The sequence below is a fragment of the Acinonyx jubatus genome, chromosome A3 (genome assembly GCF_027475565.1).
Source record: "Acinonyx jubatus isolate Ajub_Pintada_27869175 chromosome A3, VMU_Ajub_asm_v1.0, whole genome shotgun sequence".
In the NCBI taxonomy this organism is placed as follows: domain Eukaryota; kingdom Metazoa; phylum Chordata; class Mammalia; order Carnivora; family Felidae; genus Acinonyx; species Acinonyx jubatus.
In genome coordinates, this window is record NC_069388.1 from 98,481,473 (window position 1) to 98,505,479 (window position 24,007).

Here is a 24,007-nt window from a genome sequence, read left to right on the forward strand (position 1 = left end):
CCTCATTCAACAAATGCCCTTGTTTATGGCCTTGGCCTGTGCTAGGTCCTGCAGACATGGCCCTTCCTCCAACGGCTCACAGGAAGACGGGCCATTAAATTAGTTGCGATGATTGTGAATTAAGGACAGTTGGGGGGCTACTAGAGCACTGTTAAGGGCAGGTGCCCCCTCCTGCACTCTGCCCCTTGCCCCCTGGCTTAGGGTTGGGTGGGGAAGGTCAGAGAGAGCTCCTGGGCAAGGTGAGGTTTCAAGTGAGATCAAAATAGATGATGCATTTAGAGTCCCCATCTGAGTGACTGTCTTCTTCATGCTTTCTCCATCTCTGCACCAGTGACAGTTTGGGCCAGGCAATTCTGTGTGGTGGGGGCCTTTTAGGCCCCTGTGCACTGCAGGCTGTTTAGCAGCAACCCTGGCTTCTCCCCAGTGGGAGCCAGTTGCACCTCCCCTCCATTGCTCCCCAAGATGGACAGTTAGGCGTGTCTTGCAGACATTGCGAACAGTCCCCCGAGGGACGGAATCATCCCCTGTTGAGAACCATTGGCCCAGAACAGTGCCTGGCAGATGGGGGATACTCACCAAATACTTGCTGAATGGATGTGCTGGGGTGACCCAGTCTATGGCATGGGGTTGATCAGTACCAGCGGCGGTGGTAGGGATGGATGCTGGGTATAGATCCTGGAGAGCCAGAGGGCAGAGGAGACCAGAGCCCTGGTTGCTGGGTCAGCACGTTTCAGCCATTTAGGTGAACGGTGTGCATCAGAGGGGCAGTCGGCTGTACCGGTTAGCACCGGTCACATGGGCCTTGTAGTATCGCCTGCACGTCACCGCGCAGAACTCAGCTGTAGTCTGCGTTGCCTTTTGCTCACACAGGACAATGTTAAAAAGGTAGAGGCTCCATCGCTTCACGCTGTACACACCCGTGTGCAATTAGTGAGTGTGTACTTGGCGATGAGTCACTGACAAGCATGTCTGGTTGGGGCTGTATTTATTGTGTACCTGTTGTATGCCCAGCAGCACTTAGGGTCCAGAGGGCATCAAGAAAAAGAGAAAAGAAAAAGAAAACCAAGCATATGTGTGCCCTCCCAGCTAAGCACTTGCGTTTGACCCAGGACCCTGGGTACCTAATTCCATTATGACATTGTAACGTAACTCTTGAGCGTGAGTTCTCCGAAGCCAGGAATCAAGTTATTGTTCAGAGTTGGACCCCCAAATGCCCAGCAAAACAAGTGTCACTGCCTGAGTGAATGAATGGAACGTGGGAGCTGACAAATGTGTCCGTTCTCTCTGAGAGACTCCTTAGGGAGTGTGGGGGACAGAGCTCTGTCACGGCGGGAACTCATATGATTCATTCCTATTGCCTCGTGGGCATGAGCTGAGCCTCAGTTTCTTCCACTACAAAGTGGGAATGTGGATGCCTCCCGGAGTTTGTGAGTGGATGAGTTGAGGTGTATGCGTGGAAAACAGCAGGTGCTTCGAAAATAAACTCTGCGTTAGGAGATTAGACAGGCCACCTCTGTTGCCCAGCCGTCCCCTCTCAGGTGGTGGGATGTCACTGTGAGGGGCCCCACGCCGGCCTGGCCGGTGTGCCCTGCTAGGCCTAGCTCAGCACAGAGACCCCCGGCAGCCCCTCCTGATGCCTTCTCAACCCACAGGTGCCGTGTTACTCATATGGGCAGAAGCTGTCCAAACTGGCCATCCTGAGGATTGCCTGTAACTACATCCTGTCCCTGGCGCGGCTGGCTGACCTTGACTACAGTGCCGACCACAGCAACCTCAGCTTCTCCGAGTGTGTGCAGCGCTGCACCCGCACCCTGCAGGCCGAGGGACGTGCCAAGAAGCGTAAGGTATGTGCCAGCCACTCGGGCAGCAGCCTCCGGAGGGGGGCGGGAGAGGTGGGAAGAGAAATCGGGGCACCCCACGCTCACCGAGGCTTCTAAGGGGGCCAGCGAGATCAGCCTCTTAGAGGTTTGCTGGGGGTTGCTCCGCCTTTGGAGCTCCTCACGCTCCTGGGATTATGGGGGTGACTCTACTGGTCATGGGCCTGGTGGGTACCTTGGACAGTCACCCTGGGCCTCTGGGCCTGGGTTTGCTCATTTGCTCACTTACTGCGGAAGATGGTGTGTCTGAAGCTCTTTCTGGTTTTATGTATTCTGGTGCTGGTTTGCTCACGCGGCCCCTAATAAATTTATATTAGAATGAGATCCTCTGAGCAGGGTGACAGCCCAGGAGAGCCTTTTGGCACGTTTTGGGAGTGTGACTTGGCCTGTGGATTACCTGAGGCCGTATATAAAGGCGGGTGATATTTGCAATTCATTTATTCATTGTGGAGAGATTTGCCGACCCCACCCACGTACAAAGCGTGCTGGGCAGGGGCTATAAAAGTGACAGACATGTGGCCCCAGGCCCCATGAAGCTCACAGCATGGTCAGAGTGACCCTTCTGCCAGTAGATATGGATGGTACAGGGTGGTCTCGGAGGTCTCTGCTGAGGGCCGTGGAAGGCCAGGCAGAGGAGGGACAGGTTACCTCTCCCACCCAACGTGGTTTGAAAGGGCATCTTAGTGTAAGTGGTATTTGATCTGGGACCAGAAGGATAACCAAGAGTTCGCCAGGAAGATGAAACATGGAAGAGCATCCGAGACCGAGGGAACAGCCTGTACAGAGCTTGATGTGTTTAGAGAAATATGTGCAGGAGGAAAGGTGGTGGACACAGCTGTGGTCCCTGAATGGCCTGTGCTTCCAGCCTTTCCATTTGGGGGTCAGTGCCAGGCAGTGCCGGGCAAAGCTGTGGCAACCCTCTGGATGCCTGTTCCTGGGAGGCTAGGGGAAGAGACACAGAGGGTGGGACCCAGGCTGTGTCCATGAGGAGGGTGGAAGCTGTGAGAGACGCCTGGCTCCCCTGGGCATCCAGGGATGGGGAAGGTGGGGGAACCCGGTGGCTGGCATCCTCCCTCCTTCCTGCTGCCTCCTTCTTCCTTCCTGACCTGCCTCTCCCTCTTGTCCCTGACATTCCTCCTCCGGCCCCCCTTTCCATCAGGCTCCTCTCTGGGTTCTCCCAGCGGCCTCTGGGCCCTGAGCCAGGGAGGCCCCCCCTAGACTCTCCTGCCTCCACCAAGGAGGGCCAGGCACGTCCTCACCGCCAGCCACTGCTGCAGTAATTGTACGTTGCATTCCTGGGAGTGATTTAACATGGACCAATTAGATGAAATCCTCATCAAGTGGGTGAGAGAGGAAGCGCCACTGGCTGCTGGCAGGGCGGCTTTCCTCTGGAAAGTGACACGGGTAAATTAAGGGCGTGATTGATGGCTCCATGCAGGGCTCTGTGACAAAGGAGGTTTGTAAACTCTGGGTGAACTTCCCGTGGCATTCGGGCGGTCCCGAGGTGTGGATGGGCAGGGTGGTTAGGCGCCATTTGCTCCAAATCCACCCCTCATCCCCTCACCTGCCCTCCAAAGTCCCCCCATGCAGCAAGACAGTGCTGAGGCCCCCTCTCTTCCCTGTTTCTTGATTGGAACAGACCACGTCCTGGGCTGGGGAGGACAGCAGGGGAGTGGGGTCAAGATGAGCCCCAGCAGAGATGAGCTTTTGGCTTCCCCTAAAATCACTTCAAATCTAAGACACCTTAGAGGCCATCTGGTCCAACTTCCCATTGTCCAGATTGGGAGACTGAGGTGGCAGACGGCAGTTCAGAGCAACAAAGAACCCTGAGTTCACAGTCACCTAACAGCTGTGTCGGTGTCATCTTGGACCCATCTCTTAACCTCTTCGAGCCTCAGTTCTCTCACTGATAAATGGGCACAGTGGGAGCATCATCAGTGATTTCTCAGGCCCTTTCCAGCCTGTGTGTCCATGCAGAGGTCTTGCCTCACCTCAGAAGGGCATGGGGCTGCTTGCAACCCACATCGCATCCTCCTAACTGTCCCCGGGCTGCTATCTCCCAAGGGCTATGCCTACACAGTCAGCTCTGCTGAGAGGACTTAGATGGATAGGGTCCTGGAGTTGCCGGGACATCTGAGGACTTCTCCAGCCCCAGCATTCTGCCCTGGCAGGTAGGGGGTTCACAGCACCACCCCATTTCTGTGATCTGTGCTTCCCTGCCTCTCTGTCACCAGGCAGGTGAGGTGAGTTCTCAGATGTCCTTCCTCAGGGATGGTCTCTAGTGACCTGCCCAGTGGCCCTGAGTGGCTGGGGCAGGCCACCTTTTTGTTAACCAGAATGAAGGAGACCGGTATCCCTGGAAATTCACTTGATCATTCACTCATTAAATTCATTCATTCATTCACTCAGTGTTCATTGAGCATGTGCAGTGAGTTCCATCCACACTGAGACTTGACCCTCCATAGTCCCTGTACACAGAGTATATGGATTTGGGGCTCAGATCAAGCCTCTGTACCCCTCCCCTGTGGCCACTGAGGATTTGGGGATGGGGGTGAGCCAAGCTTAAATCCTAATGAGAGAGAGAAAAAGTAAAGAAGGGAACAAACTAGAAAACATGTGCCAATGTAAGTGGCTCAAAGGAAGTCCTCTATAAACAGCTGCTGTGATGGCAGTGACCCTCACCGGTATGACTGATAGCATCTTTAGCCAGCTATCCCACTTGATGGCTCCCTCACACAGTTCATGTGTCCCCAAGAGGCCGGGCGACCCCTTCTCAGGATGCCTCCTTGAGAGATTGTACACCGTGTCATCTGAGATCCCTTGTAGCGCTAATGAGCTGCCTTGCCCACCCGCCAGACCTGTGTTAAGAATGGGATTGAATCTGAATTCAGTGCTCCCCACCCCAAGTCCCAGGTGCATCCTTTTGCCTCACCTCAGCCCTTCCCTACCAGGGGTGGGAGATCGGTGTCCCTTGACCGGTGGGTCTTCTGTCTCTGGTCCTCATGGGACACAACTCTGAGGTTTCGGAGCCTCGTTTGGAAGCCCCTGTTGTGCGGTGAGGCCTGTGTCAGCCGGTGAGGCCACCCAGCCCAGAGATGGTGGGGAGGAGTGGATGGGCCCTGGAGAACGCAGTTCTGACTCTGGCTGTAGCTGGAGATAATGCACGTTAAGCACCTGGCTTTGGGCCATGTTTCTGCAGCTCCTGTTTTTAAAGCAGCAATTCCTGGGAGCTTTGGAGGAGGAGGGGGAGGGGGAGGGGGAGGAGGAGGAGGAGGAGGAAGAAGAGCAGCAAGACTGTTCCACACCTGGGCCGGGTGGGCCTTGCCAGACCTGCAGAATAGGAAAGGACCAATTTCCCACAATCGAGGACGCCCCTTACCAGCGCCTTTAACCTACTGAGTAATAATAATAATGGTAATAACGACAGCTACTAACACTGAAGGCATAGTTTAAACGCTAGTGCTAAATGGCCAGTAAGTCCGTGCCCTCAAGTTGCTTGCAGGCTATTTGGGGATGGGGAGAGAGAAAACGTCATGATGCACCGAGTTAAGGGCTGTCCCAGAAGCCTGGGCAGCAGTTAGGGACCCCCAGGGCTGTGCCAGATGGAGGGAGGCTGGCTCTGCAAGACTGGAGGTTGCTCCTAACGCGTTGGGTGATCTGGGCCGGAGGAAGCCCTGAAGCTGATGCAGCTCCATCACACTTATGTCTTCCCTCTTTTCCTGCTGCTTTTTAGGCAGGGGAGGCTTTTCTTGGTGATGGCAGGTCCCAGGGTGACCTGCTCCTTTTCGGAAGAACATCTTGTGTGCAGACTTCTGTAGCTTTGGTGCTGGGGACAAGCGGAGGTGGTACGTTGGTTTTGGGTTGGGGGTCCATGGGAGCCAAGGGTGTTTCGAGGGGCCCTTTACTGACTGGCTGAGCCCAGAGCCTTATATGGACTGTACCCAAGCCCCGGAGCATGTGGCCCAGTCTTAAGAGCTCCTGCTCTGGCTGGACCCAACTGCTGGTGTGCCTGGCCTCCTGTGTCCCTAGAGTATCCGCCAAGGGGCACAGCCCTGGCTCCGTCCCCATTGCATGTACATAGTCATCTGCATTGGGGCCTCAGTGTCCACTTCTCTGAGGCGACTTGTCACCAGAAGTGATTTCTGAGGCCCTTTCTGGTTGGGCTTTCTGAGCTGAGGTCACCTCAGCCCCTTTTTCTGTCTGAATGACTAAACGTGGTACTCTTACTTTCCCTGTGCCCTGCATGGGCATCTTACACAGACCTGAAAGTTTCTCACAGGGACTGCTGGGTCTCCAGTGCATTGTGTCCCGGGAACACCGGTAATACCTGATGTTCTTAGAGCCTGGACTACGTGTCGGGCATGGTGCTTAGATCTTGTGATGTATCGACTCGTGACTCTTTCTGCCAAGCCTACGAGGGAGGTACTGATGCTGTCCCATTACACAGATAATGAAGCTGAGGTCCAGAGACCTAAGGAACTTGACCAAGGTCCCTTAGCCAGTCAGAGAGGGGTGCAGCGGCCCTACCCTTCCCTGTTCTGCCTCCCACATGGAAGTGGGTGTGTGAGAGGAGGTTCTATTTCCAAATCCTACCGGCCAAGTTACTGAGTTAAATACCATTTGCCTTCAAAGCCCATAGAGTCCATCTATGCTGGGAAAAAAGGGGGGTGGGTGGGAAACCACCATCAAATTCCCTTCTAGTCATAAAAATGGATGCAATTTATTTTTTCTGGCATTCCAATTACATAGACGTTTGTCGCCAGCTGTTTGCTCTAACAGAGTGTTCTCTCAGCTGCCGTTTCTCCTCTCACATTTGACATCATTAGTCCACAAGTCTGGCAGGGACTGGGTTGGAGGGATCATTGGCTGGGGAGCCTCACCGGTGAGCTCAGAGCCAGCTTTCCCCGGAAGGAAGGCAGAAGTCGGCCCTCCGGTGTTCCCCGGGTGGTCCCAGGGTGGGGTGGAGGCTGGCGCTGCTTTACTCTCTGCTTTCACACACTCTTCACCCGCCTCCTGTCCCCTTTTCCAAATTGCTTTGCTCCTGACATGCACCCTTCTCCCCAGCATGCTGTCCACGAGTGAAAACTTGGAATCTTGGGCACAGTGAGAAAGAACCAACCACTCATGGTCAGAAGGTCACAGAGACATGGGAAGACCCTGCTGAGGCTCTAAAGGATCACCCTTGGGAATGTAGAGACCCTTCCGAGAACCCCCCTCCCATCCTCCTGCCAGCTGCTCTTTGAGCGAGGGTGTCCCTCTGGAAATCTCTGCAGAAGCTCAATGACCCTTGGTCCAAGACACTGGAGAAAGGGTGTCTGTGTGGGTTGGGGGAGGGGTAGGTTGAACCCTACAGTTCTCTTCAGTTCTCTCTGGTGCTGTTGTGTAACTTTAAGACATATGAAAGCAGAACAGGGAGACCTTCAGGAAGATTGTGAAGTAGGCCAAGAATAGAGTTTTGTGGGGGAGAGTCCTGACATGGGCAAGACCTAGCTGTGTGGCCTTAGGCATGTCACTTAACCTCTCTGATCCCCCATTCCCTCATCTATAAAGTGAGAGCCCACATGCCTTCCTTGCCACCTTGCTGGAAGGATTCAACAGGTTGCCATATGAGAAGGGGCTGGCATTTTCTCCGGGAGTGCCAGAAAGGAAATCTCCGGAATTTATAGCAGTAAGGTAACAACTTCATATGGAACCCCAGGAAGGACTATCTCTGGAAGGGGCGGTGCCTGGGGTGGACGAAAGGCTGACCAACCAAAAGGCCGATAAGAATGAATAGTTCTGAATGGGGGACCCCTCCCCTCTCCAGCACTTCAGCCCAAACCCCTGGTGTCACACCCATAAGGTGAACATGCAGCCAACTCAGAAATCCCCTGGCTTTTCAAGTTCATGGACTCATACCAAAAAACATGCATAATGTTTGGTTGTGCACAAGTAATAGTGCTAATAAGCTGCCCCCTACGGTCATGCCGACCATGCAGTGAGTGCCCATTGTCTGCCAGGCACCTCACGTACGTTGTCTCTACCTCACGTTACACTAACCGCACAAGTTAGGACCTCCTTCCCCCTTGCACAGAGGGGAAACCGAGGCCAAGAGGAGGGCACTTGCCCAAGGCCACATGGCTAGCAAGCGGTCGAGCCGTTTCCAGCCTGTGTCTCTTTGGTTCCAAACTCCATGCCCTCCCTTCAACTCTGGAGGCCTGCTGGGCCCCCAGGCTCACCCACTGCCCATTGGGGTGGCCTGCGCCCAGAGGGCCCCCAGCAAATGCCGGGTGCAGCGCCTTGCCCCGAGCAGCAGCTCTTATGTAAGCGGCCGGGCCGCAGCACGTGGAGGCTGCATTTAGCTGCAGGGAGCCAATAGCCCGCCGGTGGTGGCGCTGGGGGTGGCGCGGGGTGGGGTAGGCTGGGGGTGTCATCAGCCCCGCGCACCCCCAGCGCTGCACCGCCAGCGAGGCTTGACACCGGGTTAAGTCGCCTGGCGGCCTCTGGCTGCAGCTGGGAGCACGCCTGGTTCCCATTCGGGGCGCTGTGGTTTTGATTAGCTGTTCTGCGAGGCGGGCCTGGTGGCGAGTCCATGGGAGCTTCGCTGGAACAGAGGGTCCCCCGCCCGGCCGCCGCGGCCCCCCCTCCTGGCAGCCCCAGACTCCAGATGTTCCGAGCGCTCGCTGGGAAGGCCTGCTGGCGCCACGGAGGGCAGAGGGCAGGGAAAGCACGCGAGCTGGAAGCCCAAGCACTCAGTCACCGCAGGCCTTGGCAGCCCGCCCAGCCCTCTGCTGGCACATTCCCCAGCTCTCCCCTGGCCATCTGTTCCCAAAAAACCCTTTCAGAGCCTCATCATCACTCAGGATACAACAGCGCGAGCAGCTGGTTTGGAGGCAGAAGGGAAAACCGTGCAAAAGGTCCTTTGTGAGAGAGGAAACTCACTTATGAATAACAGGGCTGGACGCCGTAAAAGTTGGCGGCTGGAATTCTTGTTTCTCAGGCGCCGCCGTTTTCTCTTGACTTTTTATCTCTGGTTTTTATTTTGTTTCCCCTCGTTTTCTTTTTATGTTGTTTCTTCCTCTTCTTACACCACTTATGACTTTTCTTCTTCCTCTAAGGTGCCTGAAGACCACCTAATTAGTTCTCCTGGATGCTGCCAGAATCCTTTCCTTCTCAAAACTGTTAGAGTTGGAGGGAGTTGGAAGTGACTGTTTTCATAAAACCTGGGCGGGGGGGGGGGGGGGGTGGAGGGGGCGGGGGGGCGGAGAGGGGGTAGGGAAGGACAGACGGGAAAGAAGGTACCTGGGAGGGCGCGCTATGGGCAAGGCCCAGGCCATCAATTCTCAGGTCTTGGACGAGAGGCACAAAGTCATAAACCCAGGCACAAAAGATGCCAGCGACGTCAGTGGGGCAGAGATAACGCAGAGACCCTCGTCGGCTCATCAGAGAGCAACGTGGAGATGCTTTGGGAGAACAGTGGCATTCATAAACACCCTTGTGCTTGGGCCCCTCAGCTGATTGCAGTATGACATGAAGCCTTTTTAAAGAACTGGCTGTCCCAGAAGCTTCTGGGAGATGTGTGCCTGGAATCTGGGCACCTCTTGGGAGCAGTCACCCTGTGGTCTGTCCAGAGGCCACGGGTGCTGGGGCAGGGCCGGCAGCTGCGACACCAGCTTCCGGGAGGAAGCAAGATGGCAAGGCGTGGCCCACCTTCCTCATACCCCTTGGAGCACCGATGTGGAGCTGAGACTCAGACCCCAGGCTGCCAGGTGGAGGTGGGAAGAGGGATGCCTCCCAAGTGTCAGAGGGTGCTGATTTAATATGGGGGGGGGGGGACACAGGTCAGGGCCAAGGGACTGGGGTCTCCCCTTTCCTTTCTCAATTCCCTGCACCGCTTTCCCACTGTCTGCCCCCACACAGCCCCAGCAGACCCGGAAGCTCCGGAACCCCTCACCGCAGCAGTGGGAAAAGTCTGTTGTCCCGTGGCTGTGGGTGGCTGGCTTCTTACAAGCCAAGGACTGTGGGTGTTGGAGGGCATCCGTGTGTCTCATCTACACTGTACCCAGGCCCCTGCATTTCATTCCTTTGCCCTCCTTTTCTCTCTCCTCCCCTCCCAGTTTTAGTTGGAGAGAGGCAGCTCCAGAAGGACCAAATATTTATGTTTATCACAATTTCGGGGCCATTAATCTTACTGTCTGAAGGGCTCAGAGGGGGTTGAGATCTACCCTCCCTGCTTGGTGTCAGTGGGCAGGTGTCTGGGCCCCGGACTCTGAAGCCAGCCTCAGCTCTGCTCCGGGGCTGTGTGATTGGGTGGCCGTGTTCAAGTGTTCCGTCTGGAAGATGCCTAGCCTGCCTTCCGGATCTACTCAAGGATTGATGCACAAAGTACACGAAGCTGTTTCGTGAACTCCCTCCTCTCTCCCATGTCCTCTGCCTGAGAAATTGGTCTTTGTGGGGCCAAAGGTGCAGGGGGGCGGGGGGCCGGGCAAGGAGGAATGACTGCTGGCCCCAGGCCCCTGGTTATAATGTAGAGTCAGCCCAATGACCAGAAGTTGCTTTCCAGCCCTGAGGCTTCCCTGCCCCCTGCTCAGCCTTGAACACTGTACCCAGCACAGCAGAAGGCCCGGATCAGAGGGGTGGCTGCAGGCCCCCCGTTCCTCGCCTGTCCTTGAACTGGTTCTCCCCTTTTATCTGCCCTAGCACACCAGAAAGCTGGTTCTAGGGGAAGATATCAATCCCTGCCTTCCTTGAGCTCCTAGTAAAAATATTTCTGGAGGGAGAAGTAGGGAGCCATTCCTTCCTTCAAGACCTTCCTGCCCTCCACCCAGAATTCACAGCCACCTGGGACCTGGCCCAGCTGCCCAACTGCTCCGGCTCTGTGGGCCCCCACCTGAGCCCCTCCTAGCAGCTCAGCCAGAAGCCAGGTCTGACCACTTCACTCCCTGCTCGGGACCTCAGGGGCTCCCTACAGGCCAAGAGTAGAGGCCACACCCCCTCATAGGTCACCTGACCCTCCCCCAAGTGACCTGGCTCCAGCCGGTCACTCCCTGTGTCCCAATTTACACTCTAGCAACAAGGAACTCCTCGCCCAAAGGGGCTATTTTTGGCCTCTGTGCTCATGTTGTTCCTTCTGCCTGGAATGCCCTTCTCCCCTGTCTGGCTGGCTAACTCCTGCTCATTCTGGAAGGCTCAGTTCCTCCTGGAAGACCTCCCTGACCCCTACCCCAGCCTCCTCCTCAGGGCCTCATAGCATGGCCACTCTACTTGCCTTTACCACAGGGGTGTGTATAGTCTAATTCAGGAGAGTGTCCTATGATATACTGTGAAGTAACGATGTAAGATGTTCTGTTATGTGACGTGCTGACGCCCATGTTATATTGTTACACTTTTAGCTGGTATGTTACAGGATATATTATGTGATACTATAACCCCCACAGTATACTACCTTAAGGCATACAGTGTTTATTTAGTGCCTGCTTCTCCAGTCAGACTGGGTGCCCTTTCATTTTTGTATCCCAGTTTCTGGTGCATAGTAGGCCCCCAAATAATGACACACCATTCCTTCAACTAATATCCACACAGCTGGGGCTGAGTATTCCTAGGCTGAAGGCAGAGACTTCTTTCCGTCTTCATCTCATGGCTACATAGTGGCTGCCACAGCACTGAGCACTTCATCCTCATGTTACATCCAAAGGCAGAACAGGGGCTTTGCTGGAGAGAGCCTTTCTCCTCATCAGTTCAGTCGTCCTGCCCAGACATCCCCTACCTGTCCTAGAAGAAGGGGTGCTCCCCCTGAAAGTGAGAAAGACATCAGGATCTCTCAGTTGGGATTGCAGCAGGCTCATGACATGCAGCTACATGACATCCCTGGAGCATTGGCCCTGATTTGTGACAGGGTGGTTTTCTTCTCAGTGGGGCTAACCGGTGTCCTAACCTTAACCACAGTGCCAGAACCCCGCCTCCGTGAGCTTGCTCCCTCTTCACCGTGGCTCCGCAAAGTGAGTGCAAATAGCTCCATTTTCAGTTGACGACACTAAGGTTAAAAGAACCTGGGTGACCAGGCTAGGCCACTAGTGACCATGTACCTCTCTGTGCTGTGCTTTACACTTTGCAGAGCCCTCTCATGCCTGTTACTCACTTAACTCCTATAGCAACCTCTGGAGACGCACATTTCTTCCTTCCTTCCTTCCTTCCTTCCTTCCTTCCTTCCTTCCTTCCTTCCATCCAAGAGGGTGGGGGAGGGGCAGCGACAAGGAAACAGGATCTGCAGCGGGCTCTGCGCCCACAGCAGAGAGCATGATGTGGGGCTCAAACTCACCAACCCGCGAGATCATGACTTGAGCCAAAGTCGGATGCCTAACTGACTGAGCCACCCAGACCTCCCCGAGACACATATTTCTAACCATGGCAGCTAGATGGGGAGGCTGGGACCCAGAGGTGAAGTCACCCAGGTCACACAGCTGGGCAGGCCAGGTGGGGTAAGGCAGGCTCCTCAGCCCCATGACACAGGTGCTCCTGAATCTAGACCGTCTCTGTCCTGTGCTGCTCCCAAGGTGCGTATGAGCTGCAGAGAGTGTCTGGCAGTGAAAGGCCCAGGACTGGGAGATGTGGGTCTGAGTCTCAGCCCAGCCACTCATGGGCTTTGTGACCTCAGGGTCTTGCCTTCTCTATGCTCTGCTCCTCCTAAAACACGGATGGAAATGGCCACAGGTGAGCAGGCTTCAAGGAAACAATGGCTGAGAAAGGGCTTTGTCAGCTGGAAATGCTGTGTGGTCAGAGAGGTTCCACGTGCATCAGGGCACTGGGCAGAGGGGCCCCAGTGTCCCCTCCCCACCCAGTGATTTAGAGAATGGATATCAGACTGGGCTGGCCACAGAGGACTTGATTGCATCGCCGCGCAGAGGACACCCGTCCATCCTGCACGCACACACACGCGCACGGGTGTCCTGCTGGGTCTCTAGGCACCGTCTGTCAGGATCAGATGGGGGGCCTCCTACATGGTAGGTTGAGTTCCCATCCAGGTGGGTAGAGGTGTTGCTGAGAATCACCCCACCCAGTCCGTGGCAGTGGTGCTCTCCTGCCCCCCGCAGCCCCACCTGCACCCACACATGGGACATGGGTGGGCGGCCAGAATGGTTACTGGCAAAGGTTGGCCCACTTTGCCCCACTCACCCCCTCAGCCTATCCACACAGTGATTCTTACTTGTTCAGTCTCTTGAGTTAACAGGAGCAGTAAAAGATGAAGAAAGCGTGAGGGTCCTGCACATTTGTTTAAGAATAAATACTTTGGAATGTCCACTGTGCGTCAGACATTGTTCTGGGTGCCGGGTCACGTTGGAGAACAAAACAAACAAAGGCCCCACCCCTTGGAGGGCAGGGCTAAATGACACATGGGCCAAGCATAAAAGCTCATAGGGGAGCCCTGGAGGGGCCTTCTTCAGAGCCCACAGCCCTTAATCTGTGCACAGTTCTGACAAGCTGGACTCCCCGGTGTCTCAGATCAGAGCAGCTGAGCAGAAATAACCTATTGAAGTGGTAACCTGGAGCAGGTGCAGGGACAGTGCCCAGAGTCACGGCCAGCGGTCTGATGGTGTGGGAGGAAACAGAAAAACAAAGAGAGCAGTGCCAGAAGCTCAGAAGAGCCAAGAGGCTTGGAGCCGTTTAGTGTCTGGGTAAAGGGTCCCCGAGGCCTCGAGGACCTGTGGAGTCTTCTCTGGCCCGATGTTTCTGGGCTTGACCTTGGGTTGTCAAGAGGAAGCTAAAGTACATCCAGTAACGTCGGGCTGAGAATGCAGGGAAGTGCATCAATTATTAGGAAAGGACCTGTCCAAGCTGTTTTGGCACAGAAAACACGAGGCTTCCTTTCTCTGGGGAAGTCTGCTTCTGTGCAAGAGCTGGTTCTAGGATGTCAGTGCGGGGAGGGCAGGACTCCGTGTCTGTTTTTCTGTTTGCAGCATCCCCAGTGCCTCAAAGGGAGCCTGGCATGGTCTAAACGCTCCGTAGATGTTTGCCGAAAGAACGGACGAGTGGAAGCCATAGGAAAGGAGGGGTTTCCAGTTGTCCTCCCCAGGATCTAATAGGCAGCTCCTCTGTGCCCAGTACTGGGTGGGACCCTGGCAGTCTGAGGTGGAGACACAGTCCTGCCTTGAGGAGCTAACGGGCCAATGGAAGGGAGACACAGACGCACACACGTGTGCTCTGGCACGTGACTGCCTAGTGCCGAGTGCTTCGCGGGGCTGCCACTGTGCTCTTGAGTCCTCCCTACAACCTCCTGCAGTAGATTACTATTATTACCATTTTATAGGTGAAGAAACTGAGGTACAGAGAGGTTAAGGAACGTGCCCAAGGTCACACAGCTGGTAGAATGAGGAAGTCAGGATTCAAACAGAGGCCGTGTGGTGCCACGGCTGGCACATGCAGCCACCGTGCCGTGTTGCCTGTCAGTAGGTGTGCGTGTGCACACGCATGTGGGTAAAATAATCGTTTCTCTTCCAGTCTCGGCCTTTCCCTTATGCGGCTGGGAGCTACTTTTGTGGTGTCACTGATGGACAGAGTGGCAGTGAGTAAAGAGCCCTGATCAAAGATGTTCCCCACCGTGCCTCCGCAATCTGGCTGTGAGAGGCCCAGGGATGATGAGAAGTGGTAGGGGTGGTGTTTTTCTCACCTTAAAACTGCATTTGCACGCTGTTTTTGTGGAAGTCATTTGATCGTTTGGGCTCTCCAGGGGCTCCATGACCACATGTTGTTGCCCCGCTCGTCCTGAAATATCCACAGCTAGACTCCTTCCTGGAGGTCTCCTGGAGAGATACATCGTGATCTTTGCAAAGGCGCGCTGGCCAGCATTTGGGCGTGAATTGGCTTGTCTGCTTGGTTCCCCATCACCCCTGCTGTCAGTTGCAGTAAGGATCAGCGGGGGAGGCACTGAAAGATGCAGGGCAGTGATGGCCAGCGATCCCCAGCTGGGGAAGAAGCAGGTCTGACAGGGATCTGTCAGCACTGCGGTTAGGTGTGTGTGTGTGTGTATGTGCATAGCGGGGGTGGGGGTGGGGTGAGGGGCATGGGTCAGGGCCCACCGGGAAGCTGCCAGGGAGCAGGGCCTTCCTCACCTGGCTGGGCCACCTGTCTGCCCAGCTGTCTGCTCCCCTCCAGCCTGAGTGCCTCCCCTGGCTATGGGGCAAGGTCACGGGCTCCTTGAGCTCCTGGGGTCTGGAAGAGCAGTGTGTAGCCGAGTGGAATTGGCTGGACAACATCACAGAATGGGAAGCAGATGGGAAGCTGCAGCAGCTGGGCCTCAGGCCTCTCTCGGGCCAGCTCGACCCTCCCAGTGCTCTGTGCTCTGGGTGGGGTGGGGTGGGGGCCAAGAAAGACAGACAGGCTGATGGACGGGGAGATATAAACAAAGGAGAGGCCAAAAGAAAGTTGGCACAGAGACACATAGGCAAAGCATGGAGAAAGAAAGTGAGAGACTGGCAGCCAGAGAGAGCGGCCTGTAGCCCAAGAAGGCGTCAGCGTGGCGGGGGCCGCGGCTCTCCCTGGCCATCCCCTGCAGGCTCAGTGGGCTCCTTCTGGGTTCCGGCCCTGGCTCTGGGAATGCCAGGCCTCCCACTGCCAGCCACCTTTCCCTTAGGCTCAAAGGACAAAGATGGAGATTTTCTTAGAACCAAGGAAGGTGGCAGCTGGGTGGATGGATTGGGGACTCACCAGCCCGCTTGCCAGTGAAGAAGCTGAGCTGTCCAGAGGTCAGGGGGTCTGCCTTGCTCTGCTGCATCTTAGCAGCGTGACCCAGGCCGGTCAGGAAACCGGACCGGCCTCCATTTCCTCATCTGCAAAATGGGAGCAGAGATGGCCACCTCCCAGGGAGTGTGTAAGACAGCACATGCAAAGGAGGGCAGCGTGGTGCCCGGCACGAGGCAGTAGATGGTAGCTCTGAGTGCCGATTCACTCACTTCTGGCCTTAGGCCTGGGAGGACAGCGGTGGACAGGACGACGCAACCCCCTCCTTCCCTCGGGAGCTCACACTCGAGGTATGTGGGGTGAGCGAGGGGATGATGATGGCAAGCGTACCAACAATAATTCGTGGCACGGAGAGGTGTGGGAGTCCACATACGGTGCCTCGGGAGTGCAGAGGAGAGGCACGTTTTTCTCAGCCTGCAGTGGAAGTGGGGCCTGGGGGGTGAAGAGACTGGACTCGAGTTAGCCCCGATTATCCTGGACCGGGAGACAGCAGGGACCCAGCCACAAAACCCTGCCCTCCTGGAGTTTATGGTCCAGCCGGCAGGAGTAACTCCAAGTAAAGCTTTAGGGCAGCGTGGGGTGTGTGGACTGTGCTCTCGCAATGCTTGCCCAGCATACCTGGACCCGGTTCTGCGGCTGGTGTCTTAGCACAGGAGGGGGCCCCAGGGTTACCTGCTCTCATCCTCAACGTTGTGTGATGAGGGGGTTCATTATTCCCGGTAGGACAGTTCTTCTGTATGTCACTGACTGACTGAAGTTTGGTCGTCTCCACTGGCCTCAGTCAATGGGGGGCTTAGACTGCTGGACCCACCCATGCTCCCACCTGGGGGGCTGGGGCCCGCAGGGCAGGGGAGCCTCTTAGCTGCCCAGGCAGCTGTCTGCACACTAGCCTAGAGCCCCTGGCCACCTCAGCCGCTCCTCTAGTGAGGAGCGAACACAAGGGGGACTGGGCGAATCAATGGCATGTACCAGCAGCAGTGGTTTTCAGTCTCACCCTGGAGTTACATCGTCAGCTGCCCCAGGGCAGGGACTCTAACCCCGTGCCTGTCACAGAGCTGGCACCCAGTAGGGACTGAGTACATCTTTGATGAGTAAATGAATTCTCCCAATTCATGGTCCCCAGGCGGATTCTCCTGGCCCACAAGGGGCTCTGGCCGTAACTTTGCAAATCTTAGATGGCTGGGACCTCAGAGGGCCCTCCCAGCCCGGACACAGTGGGATCCTTGATTCACACCATGTTCCCGCCCTCAGAAAATAGCAGCCAACTCCAACTGCTCATAAATTTCCTGCCTGTCACCCCTGGCGCCCAGGCCAGGCGGGGCGGGAGGCGCTGGGGGTGGGCTGGTCCATACCTGCTTCCAGTTCCCTGGGAAGTTGGGAGGCCAGAAGCCCAGGCCTGTGCTTGTGCCCAGAATAACCTCAGCACAGCCTGGCCCGTGGAGATGTGAAAACACATCTGCCAAATGCAAAGGTGTACAGGCTGGGGTGTTGGAGAAAACAAACACCCGCAGTTTACACAACATAACTCCACTTTCATAAACTGCTATATAGGTGCCAAGCATACTTAAATAATAAAAATCTTAAAATACAAGTAAACAAATAAACACCCAGACAAACAAAAAAAATACTATATAGATAGGTCTAAGCATAAAAATATATGGAACAATAAGTCACCCAAGGCTATCAGTGGTTTGCTCCCAGTGGGGAGACTGAGGTGATTGAAGTGTTGTTTCTTCTGTTCACTCTTCTGTATTTTCTAGTTTTCCTATAATTAACATGTCCTACCTGTGTAATGTTTTTAAAAACTTAACTGCTTTATTGAGATCGTATATAGTTCACCTGTTTAAAGTGTCCACTTCAGGGTCGCGTGGGTGGCTCAGTTGGTTAAGCGTCCCACCCTTGCTTTTGGCTCAGGTCATGATCTCACAGTTGGGAGTTTGAGCCCCACATCAGGCTCTGTGCTGATGGTGCGGAGCCCGCTTGGGATTCTCTCTCTTTCCCTCTCTCTCTGCCCCTCCCCTGCTTTGTGTGCACGCTTGCATGCTCTCTCTCTCTCTCAAAATAAATAAATAAATTTAACAACAGAAAAAATTACTTAAAAAAAAAATATGTCCACTTCAGTGGTTTTTAGTATTTTCACACCTATGTGCAGCCATTACCACAATTTTAGAACTTTTGTATCAGGCAAAAAAAAAAAAAAAAATACCCTGTATGCTTTAGCTATTTCTTCCAACCCACGGTCTTCGCTGTCCCTTAGTCCTAGCCTACTCTGTGGATTTTCCCATTCTGGACAGTTCGTGTAAATGGAATCCTGTGACACATGGTCTTTGGTGCCTGGCTTCTTTCACTCAGCATACTCTTCTCAGGGTTCATCTATGTTCTGGAAATGTGTTAGAGCTTCATTTCTTTTTGTGGCTGAATAATATTCCCTGGCATGGATACACCACACTTTGGTTATCCATTCATGAGGCAAGAGACATGCCTTATGTGATTTTAGAAGTTGTGTCTACATTTTTAAAAACAATCCATTGAAAGCGAATTGGTCAAGATGACATAAACTTACTTTGAGACTTTTCAGCCTGTGATGCCTTTTTATGTTTCTAAACACCCATTAGTCAAACCGAGGACCCAGCTTTTTCCAGGAACATGAGCCAGCACCTTCCAGTGTTCCCACTGTGTGCCAGGCCCTGCTGGGGGGGGGTGGGGCACCACTCCATTGTCTCATTGATTCTTGGCAACTGGAAGGTGAGTACTGTTACTAGGTTCACTATAAAGATGAGGAAACTGAGGCATAGAGAGATTAACTCACTTGCCCAGAGCCCCATAGCCTGCTGACTTTGGGGCCAAGGTGAACCCCAATGTTCTGCATTTAGAACCAAACACAGAACCCCCTTTCCAGCCCAAACATGGGTGTACTTAAAAGTGAAAGAAAAAATAATACCTAATAGCATGGGTCTTGAAAAATCCTTTTCCCACGTCCTCTCTGCTTGTCTCTTGTATTTAAAAAAAATTTTTTTTAAATGTTTATTCATTTGAGAGAGAGAGAGAGAGACAGTGCGATCAGGGGTGGGACAGGGAGAGAGGGAGACACAGAGTCCGAAGCAAGCTCCAGGCTCTGAGCCATTAGCACAGGGCCTGACATGGGGCTCGAACTCATGAACTGTGAGATCATGACCTGAGCCAAAGTCGGACGCTCAGCCAACCAACTGAGCCACCCAGGCGCCCCTTGTGTTTTTGTTTTAAACTAACATCTAAAACCTGACTATTCTTTTTAGGACAAACTAATGCAAAAGAAGGGATTTCCGTTCCATTAGATGTCTTTTTCTGCATGTAGAAGGCTGTATCCAAATTGCTAAAATGTAAAAAAAAAAAAAAAAAATGTATAATTTAAAAATAATGAAAAATGGTTAAGTAGGTAACATGGACTGAAAATGAATTTAAAAGGTAAAATACCTTAGAAAGCAGACACAGTCATTTTTAAATGCCCCTAAAATGGTAAAATTGCCCTGCAATACACAGAAGTGATCAAAAGAGGAAACCAATCCACCTAAAGCCAGAGACAGACTTGGTAAGCAGAGGACATAGAGTCAGAATAAAAAACTGGAGGTGAACAAAAGCAAAAAATGATGCAGAATTGTTCCAGGATTCACAACAATTACCCCAAGTTTCCGTAAAGCATAGGCATATTTTCAAAAATGCGAAGTTACATTTGAAACAGGAAACATACTCCATGGTATATAAAAGCTATGGTGAATAAAATGCCTGTGACTGGAGATATTTATTCACATGTTCAACAAATATTTATCAAGATGCTAGTATGTGTCCAGACTGTTCTAGGCTCTCGGGCTACGTCAGGGAACAAAACAGACCATGTCCCTGTCCTTGTGGAGCTGATGTTCTGACCACAAATGATGTTCTGACCACAAATGAACAGATTAAAAAAAATGATTTCTAAATGTGATAGACTCAGCCACTTTGCCACTCTGACCAAATCACCTCCATCGGACTCAGCACGTCAGACCACGGAAAGGGACCTGGGAGGCTATCTCGCCTAGTCGTGTTCAAAGTTTATTTTCACTGCAGAACCTGTTTAAAGGGCATCTTCTGTGGTAAGGGGCTGGGATGTAGGAGACTTCTGTGAGCAGTGAGCCAAGAGCCTTTCCCCTCTGTACCCAGAGCCTTGGCCCAAAGAGGAAACACCACCTATAAATCCCAGAGCTGGATGGGGTTCGGGAGGCCCTCTCAGGCTGTGCTTCTATATGAGGTGACATAGGATGTTGCCACCAGTTTCATGAGAAGGGGTCTGTAGTACGGTTGCCAAAGTTGGGGGTATTTGCCAGCCCTCTCTGTCGCATTTGTAATTATGTGCCTGTAATTAATACACACACACATACACCCTGCCCCTTCTGAAGGGGCATCCATGGGTTTGTCTCCTAACCCCTCAGCCACAGCTGATCTGTGGAGGAAATCTGATTGAGGCTGGACCACCAGCTGCCTCCACTGGGACATTTGAGTTGGGGCACTGAGAGACTGGGCCAGCTGGTAGGCAGGAAGGAAGCAGATACTTGATGTGGCCGAGTGCTGCTTCTGGGAGGCACCTAGAGGGAAGTGCCACAGATTGACTCAGGGTGCAGTTGTGATCACAGGATCATAGGAGTTCAGAAAACAACGAGTAAATAAAGTCTTGTGAATTTCTTCATTGCAGGACTTTTCAGTCCTTTAATACGCTAATATATGTAGTGACTTTCCAAGGTGGGGTCAAGGTCTAAAATGTTTCCCAGACTCCCAGATGGGATAACCTCACCTGCTTAATGTTCGTACCCTTTGAGGGGCGTGCAAATCCATGTGTGTGCTGTACAAGTGAAGGAATTAAGCACAGAGAGGGAGAGTGAGTTCCCCAAAGTCACAAAGCTGGTTAATCACAGAGGAGGTCCTGGCACCCAAGGCCTCCCGGTGTTCTTCCCACCACGCCCCATTTGACATAAGACTTCCACGTATGGATGATATGTGTGCTGGGATTCCTGTACCGAGGTGGGCGGTGGGAACTCAGGTCCAGTGTAGACACCAGGGAAAGGGTGGGAGCAAGAACTGAAGGTCAGGCTTTGGCGAGAAGAACCTGGCTCCCTTGCTCTTGGGTGGTAGTCATTGCTTCCGCAGGGCCTGAGGGCCAGTAGCGAGCCCGGGCAGGGCCCTGGCGTCTTGACCGAGTAGCCAGTGGGACAGCTCCGGCCCGCCTGCCCAGCCAGCTTTCTGCGCCGAACCCCCAGACCGCAGGCCGGCTGGACAGAGAGGAACTCTGGGCCCTTCTCCGCAGGGCCCGCCCAGGCAGCCAGCGACTGGCTGACGCGGGCTGTAAATCACCCCGTGGACCACAGACCCTGTGCCATCCCCACGGGTTTCCTTTCCGCCTCTTAATCCTCCTCCTCAGACTCGGTAACAAAAAGCAGATTCCTGCTGGGGCCAGCCATGCACCGCACTGTGGGCTCGGAGGATGTGAGCCGGGACTCACCCCATCAAGATGCTCCCTCTTCTTTCCTTTCTCCCTTCTCAGCCTCTGTTAGCTAGGGGACGCCCCCTCCTCCTGGCCCAGCTCTCACCCTCCTCGGACCCCACTTCCAGCCTTACCCCAGCCTCGCACCCTGGCCGCTGGCCAAGCCCGGCGCCCCAGGCCTGCGAGGCTCACCGGGGCCTGTGGTTGGCAGGCCCTCCAGGCTGTGGCTTGGCCCCATCCCGGCTCCCCAAGCCTCCGGTTCAGCAGAAGCAGCTTCTCTGTGGTAGAACAAACATTGTCGATCCGCATTCGAATCCTGATGGCCGCCAGCTTCCAGCGCCCCCTCTCCACCGGCAATGGCTCACCTCTGAGATGAGGGTGCGGAGAAAGCCCCCCTGGCATGGTGGAGGTGCCTGACAGATGTTTTGCTTCAAAAACGAGTACTTAGCTGTTTGTTCAGGGTTGTTGCAAGAATCCCAGAGAAGCGGTATTTGGAGCTGCTTTCGTAGGAGTGTGCTGTGCCAGGTTAGGGCACTGCTGTTGCTCTTTGGCGTGTTTGGGTAGACTTGGAGGCCTCGCAGGACCCCCCCCCCCCGTACCCCCCACAGTGCTGACCTCCCCCAGAACCTGAAGTCCCAGCAGCCCCTGTGACCTTTCCCTGTCTCCTGTCCCTGGTAGCAAGTCACACCCTGTGGTCAGTTTTCTCATGAGCGACACCAGGTTCAGCTGCCAGAGTGAGGGTTCCAAAGGTCGGGACTGCGAGGCGCGCACGACGGTGCAACCTAGTGGTTTTCAAACTAGGCTCCTGCACACCCTGGGTTCTCAGAGATGTCCCAGGCCTCCCGTTGGAGGGAATGCACCCTGTGACCCCCTCTCCCTGTGTCCTCCCTACCCTGCTACTGCAAACACACCAGACCGTGTTTATCTGTTTTCTGTGTTAGGGTTTCACGGGTTAGACTTCATTTCTGATGCTTAAAAGAAAGTTTGAAAATTATTGACCTGCTCTAGCTGTGTCAGGAGAACACTGAGGCCCAGAGGAGTTAAGTGACTTGTCTCAGGTCACCCACCTGGTGGGGTGGATGGATAGCACCTAGAGGAGGCCCCTGGACTCCTGGTATAGTGCTCTTGTCTGAACAGCGTAGGGAAAAGGGGCTGCGGGTGGTCATTCCTGTGGGGGGTGGGGGGGCAGACCTGACTCACATGCCTCAGAGGTGTGACCCGGAGGACTGTGTTATCAGCATCAGGTGTCCCTGAGCCCCCCTGTAACCCCTGCAGCCCTGCCCATATCCCCAAAGCGGCCAAGTCAGCAATGGCTCTGAAATGCAGAGTGAGGAGTAAGGGGACAGTGTGGGCTCTGGAGGCAGCCAGTTCTGGGTCCAGATGCCGGCTCCATCACTTACTGAACCCCTCAGGATGCAGTCCCCTGCCTGAGCCACACAGGTCCCTCCCGGGGCAGGAGCCAGCAAGGATCAAGAGAGAGGAGGTGCTGGGGTGCCAGCTCCTGGGATCAGCTGACCTTTAGGAAAGAGTCAGGAGAGTCAAGTTTTTCTGATGGTTGGTTGTTTCTTTCAGGAGTGACTGGCCCAGTCTAGACCAAGGATGCTTCCGTGGGCCCTCGTTCTGGTCAAGCCCGAGGAGAAGGTGAGCTCTCCAAGTCCAGCCTTGTCTTCTCCAGGATTCCACCAGATGCTCAGACCACTGCCTCTCAGGGTGGGGCAGGGGCACACCTGCCTCCCTCTTGCCCTCCTGTCCCCCCTCAGCCACTCTGGTGACTCTGCACTTTGCCCTCGGCCTGGTGGGGAGGGGAGAACAAAGCCTCCCCCTTGCCCAGGGCCTGAGGCCCCTGTCTGGCTGCAGAAATTCGTTGCCAAAGATTCCACAGAGACACTGAAGAAATGGTGGTGACAAAACCCCACGGCAAAAAGCCACCCCATTGCTCTAGGACTTTTGCTCCTCCTGTTGCCCGAGTTCCATCTCAAGCCAAAGACGAGTCATCGATCCCACAGGAAACTCATGGAAGGGATGGACATTTGGTGACCATTGGAAGCACTCAACCCTCTGACCTGGCACTCTCTTTCTACGCTGGGTCCTGAGCTGGCTGGGTACAAGATAAGCCTTCTGGGGGCTGTGAGAGGGGGCTGGGGGTGCTTATATGGAGTGGGATGTGAGATCCTGGCCCTCTTCTCTCCTTCCCACTGGCTGCCTAGGCCTCTGACCCTGATTGTCAGTGTTCTGGTCCAGGCTTCTTGGGCCCTGAGCATCATGGCAAGGGAGTAAGGGGGAAAAGAAACGAATTTGACCACTCCGTACCCCACCCCAGGGTCTTGTCTCCCAAGGTGACCAGCCTAAAGGGTCTTTGCTCCCCAGCCAGCCCATCCAGCCACTCCTTGCCCATGGCCCACCCTCCTGGCTGGGAAAACAAGATGGTGCCCTGCATGAAGGCCAGTGGTCTGTTCCCGGTTATGCAGGGGGTGGGCAGAGGGAAGGAAGGGACCAGGGAAATGGGCCAGTAAGGTGGCGAGGGGCATGTTCAAAGCCAAGGCCTATTCCTTCCTTGTGCTCAAAAGGCCAAAGCTGTTCACATCTGTGCTCAACCATCTGCTTCAAATTGAAGTAAAAGCCCAAACATGTAAAGAAAACACTTGCTCGTGTTGAATGGACTCTGTGGGCGACCAGGACTTTGGCTGGTCAGTTAAGGGGGAGTTGTGGGAGGAGGGGAGAGGCTGGTGTCGGCCTAGAAGTTGAGCATGTGAGTGTGTGTGTGTGTGTGTGTGTGTGTGTCAGGGTGTAGGGAGCCCTCACCATGACCTCAAATCTGGACTAGTGACCACGAGGCCTGGTCAGAAACATGTGAGGAGCTCTTTCCACTTCATACCTCACTTAATCCATTCCACAAGTTTATGAGGTGGGAACTGTCATTTTAATC

General features: G+C 54.3%; 1 protein-coding gene across 2 annotated transcripts in view; it reads left to right on the forward strand.

Moving 5' to 3' along the window:
* ATOH8 (atonal bHLH transcription factor 8) overlaps nt 1-23,720 on the forward strand; it is a 32,222-nt gene extending 8,502 nt beyond the window's left edge. The window contains exons 2-3 of one of the 2 annotated variants that reach the window (XM_015075799.3): nt 1,653-1,844; nt 22,654-23,720. In XM_015075799.3, the coding sequence (XP_014931285.2) occupies nt 1,653-1,844; nt 22,654-22,659 (198 nt within the window). In that variant the 3' untranslated portion in view covers nt 22,660-23,720. Of the gene's footprint in view, nt 1-1,652; nt 1,849-22,653 lie in introns of both variants that reach the window. The other variant, XM_053200862.1, reaches the window with a different exon arrangement.
* The last annotated feature ends 287 nt before the right edge of the window (nt 23,721-24,007 follow it).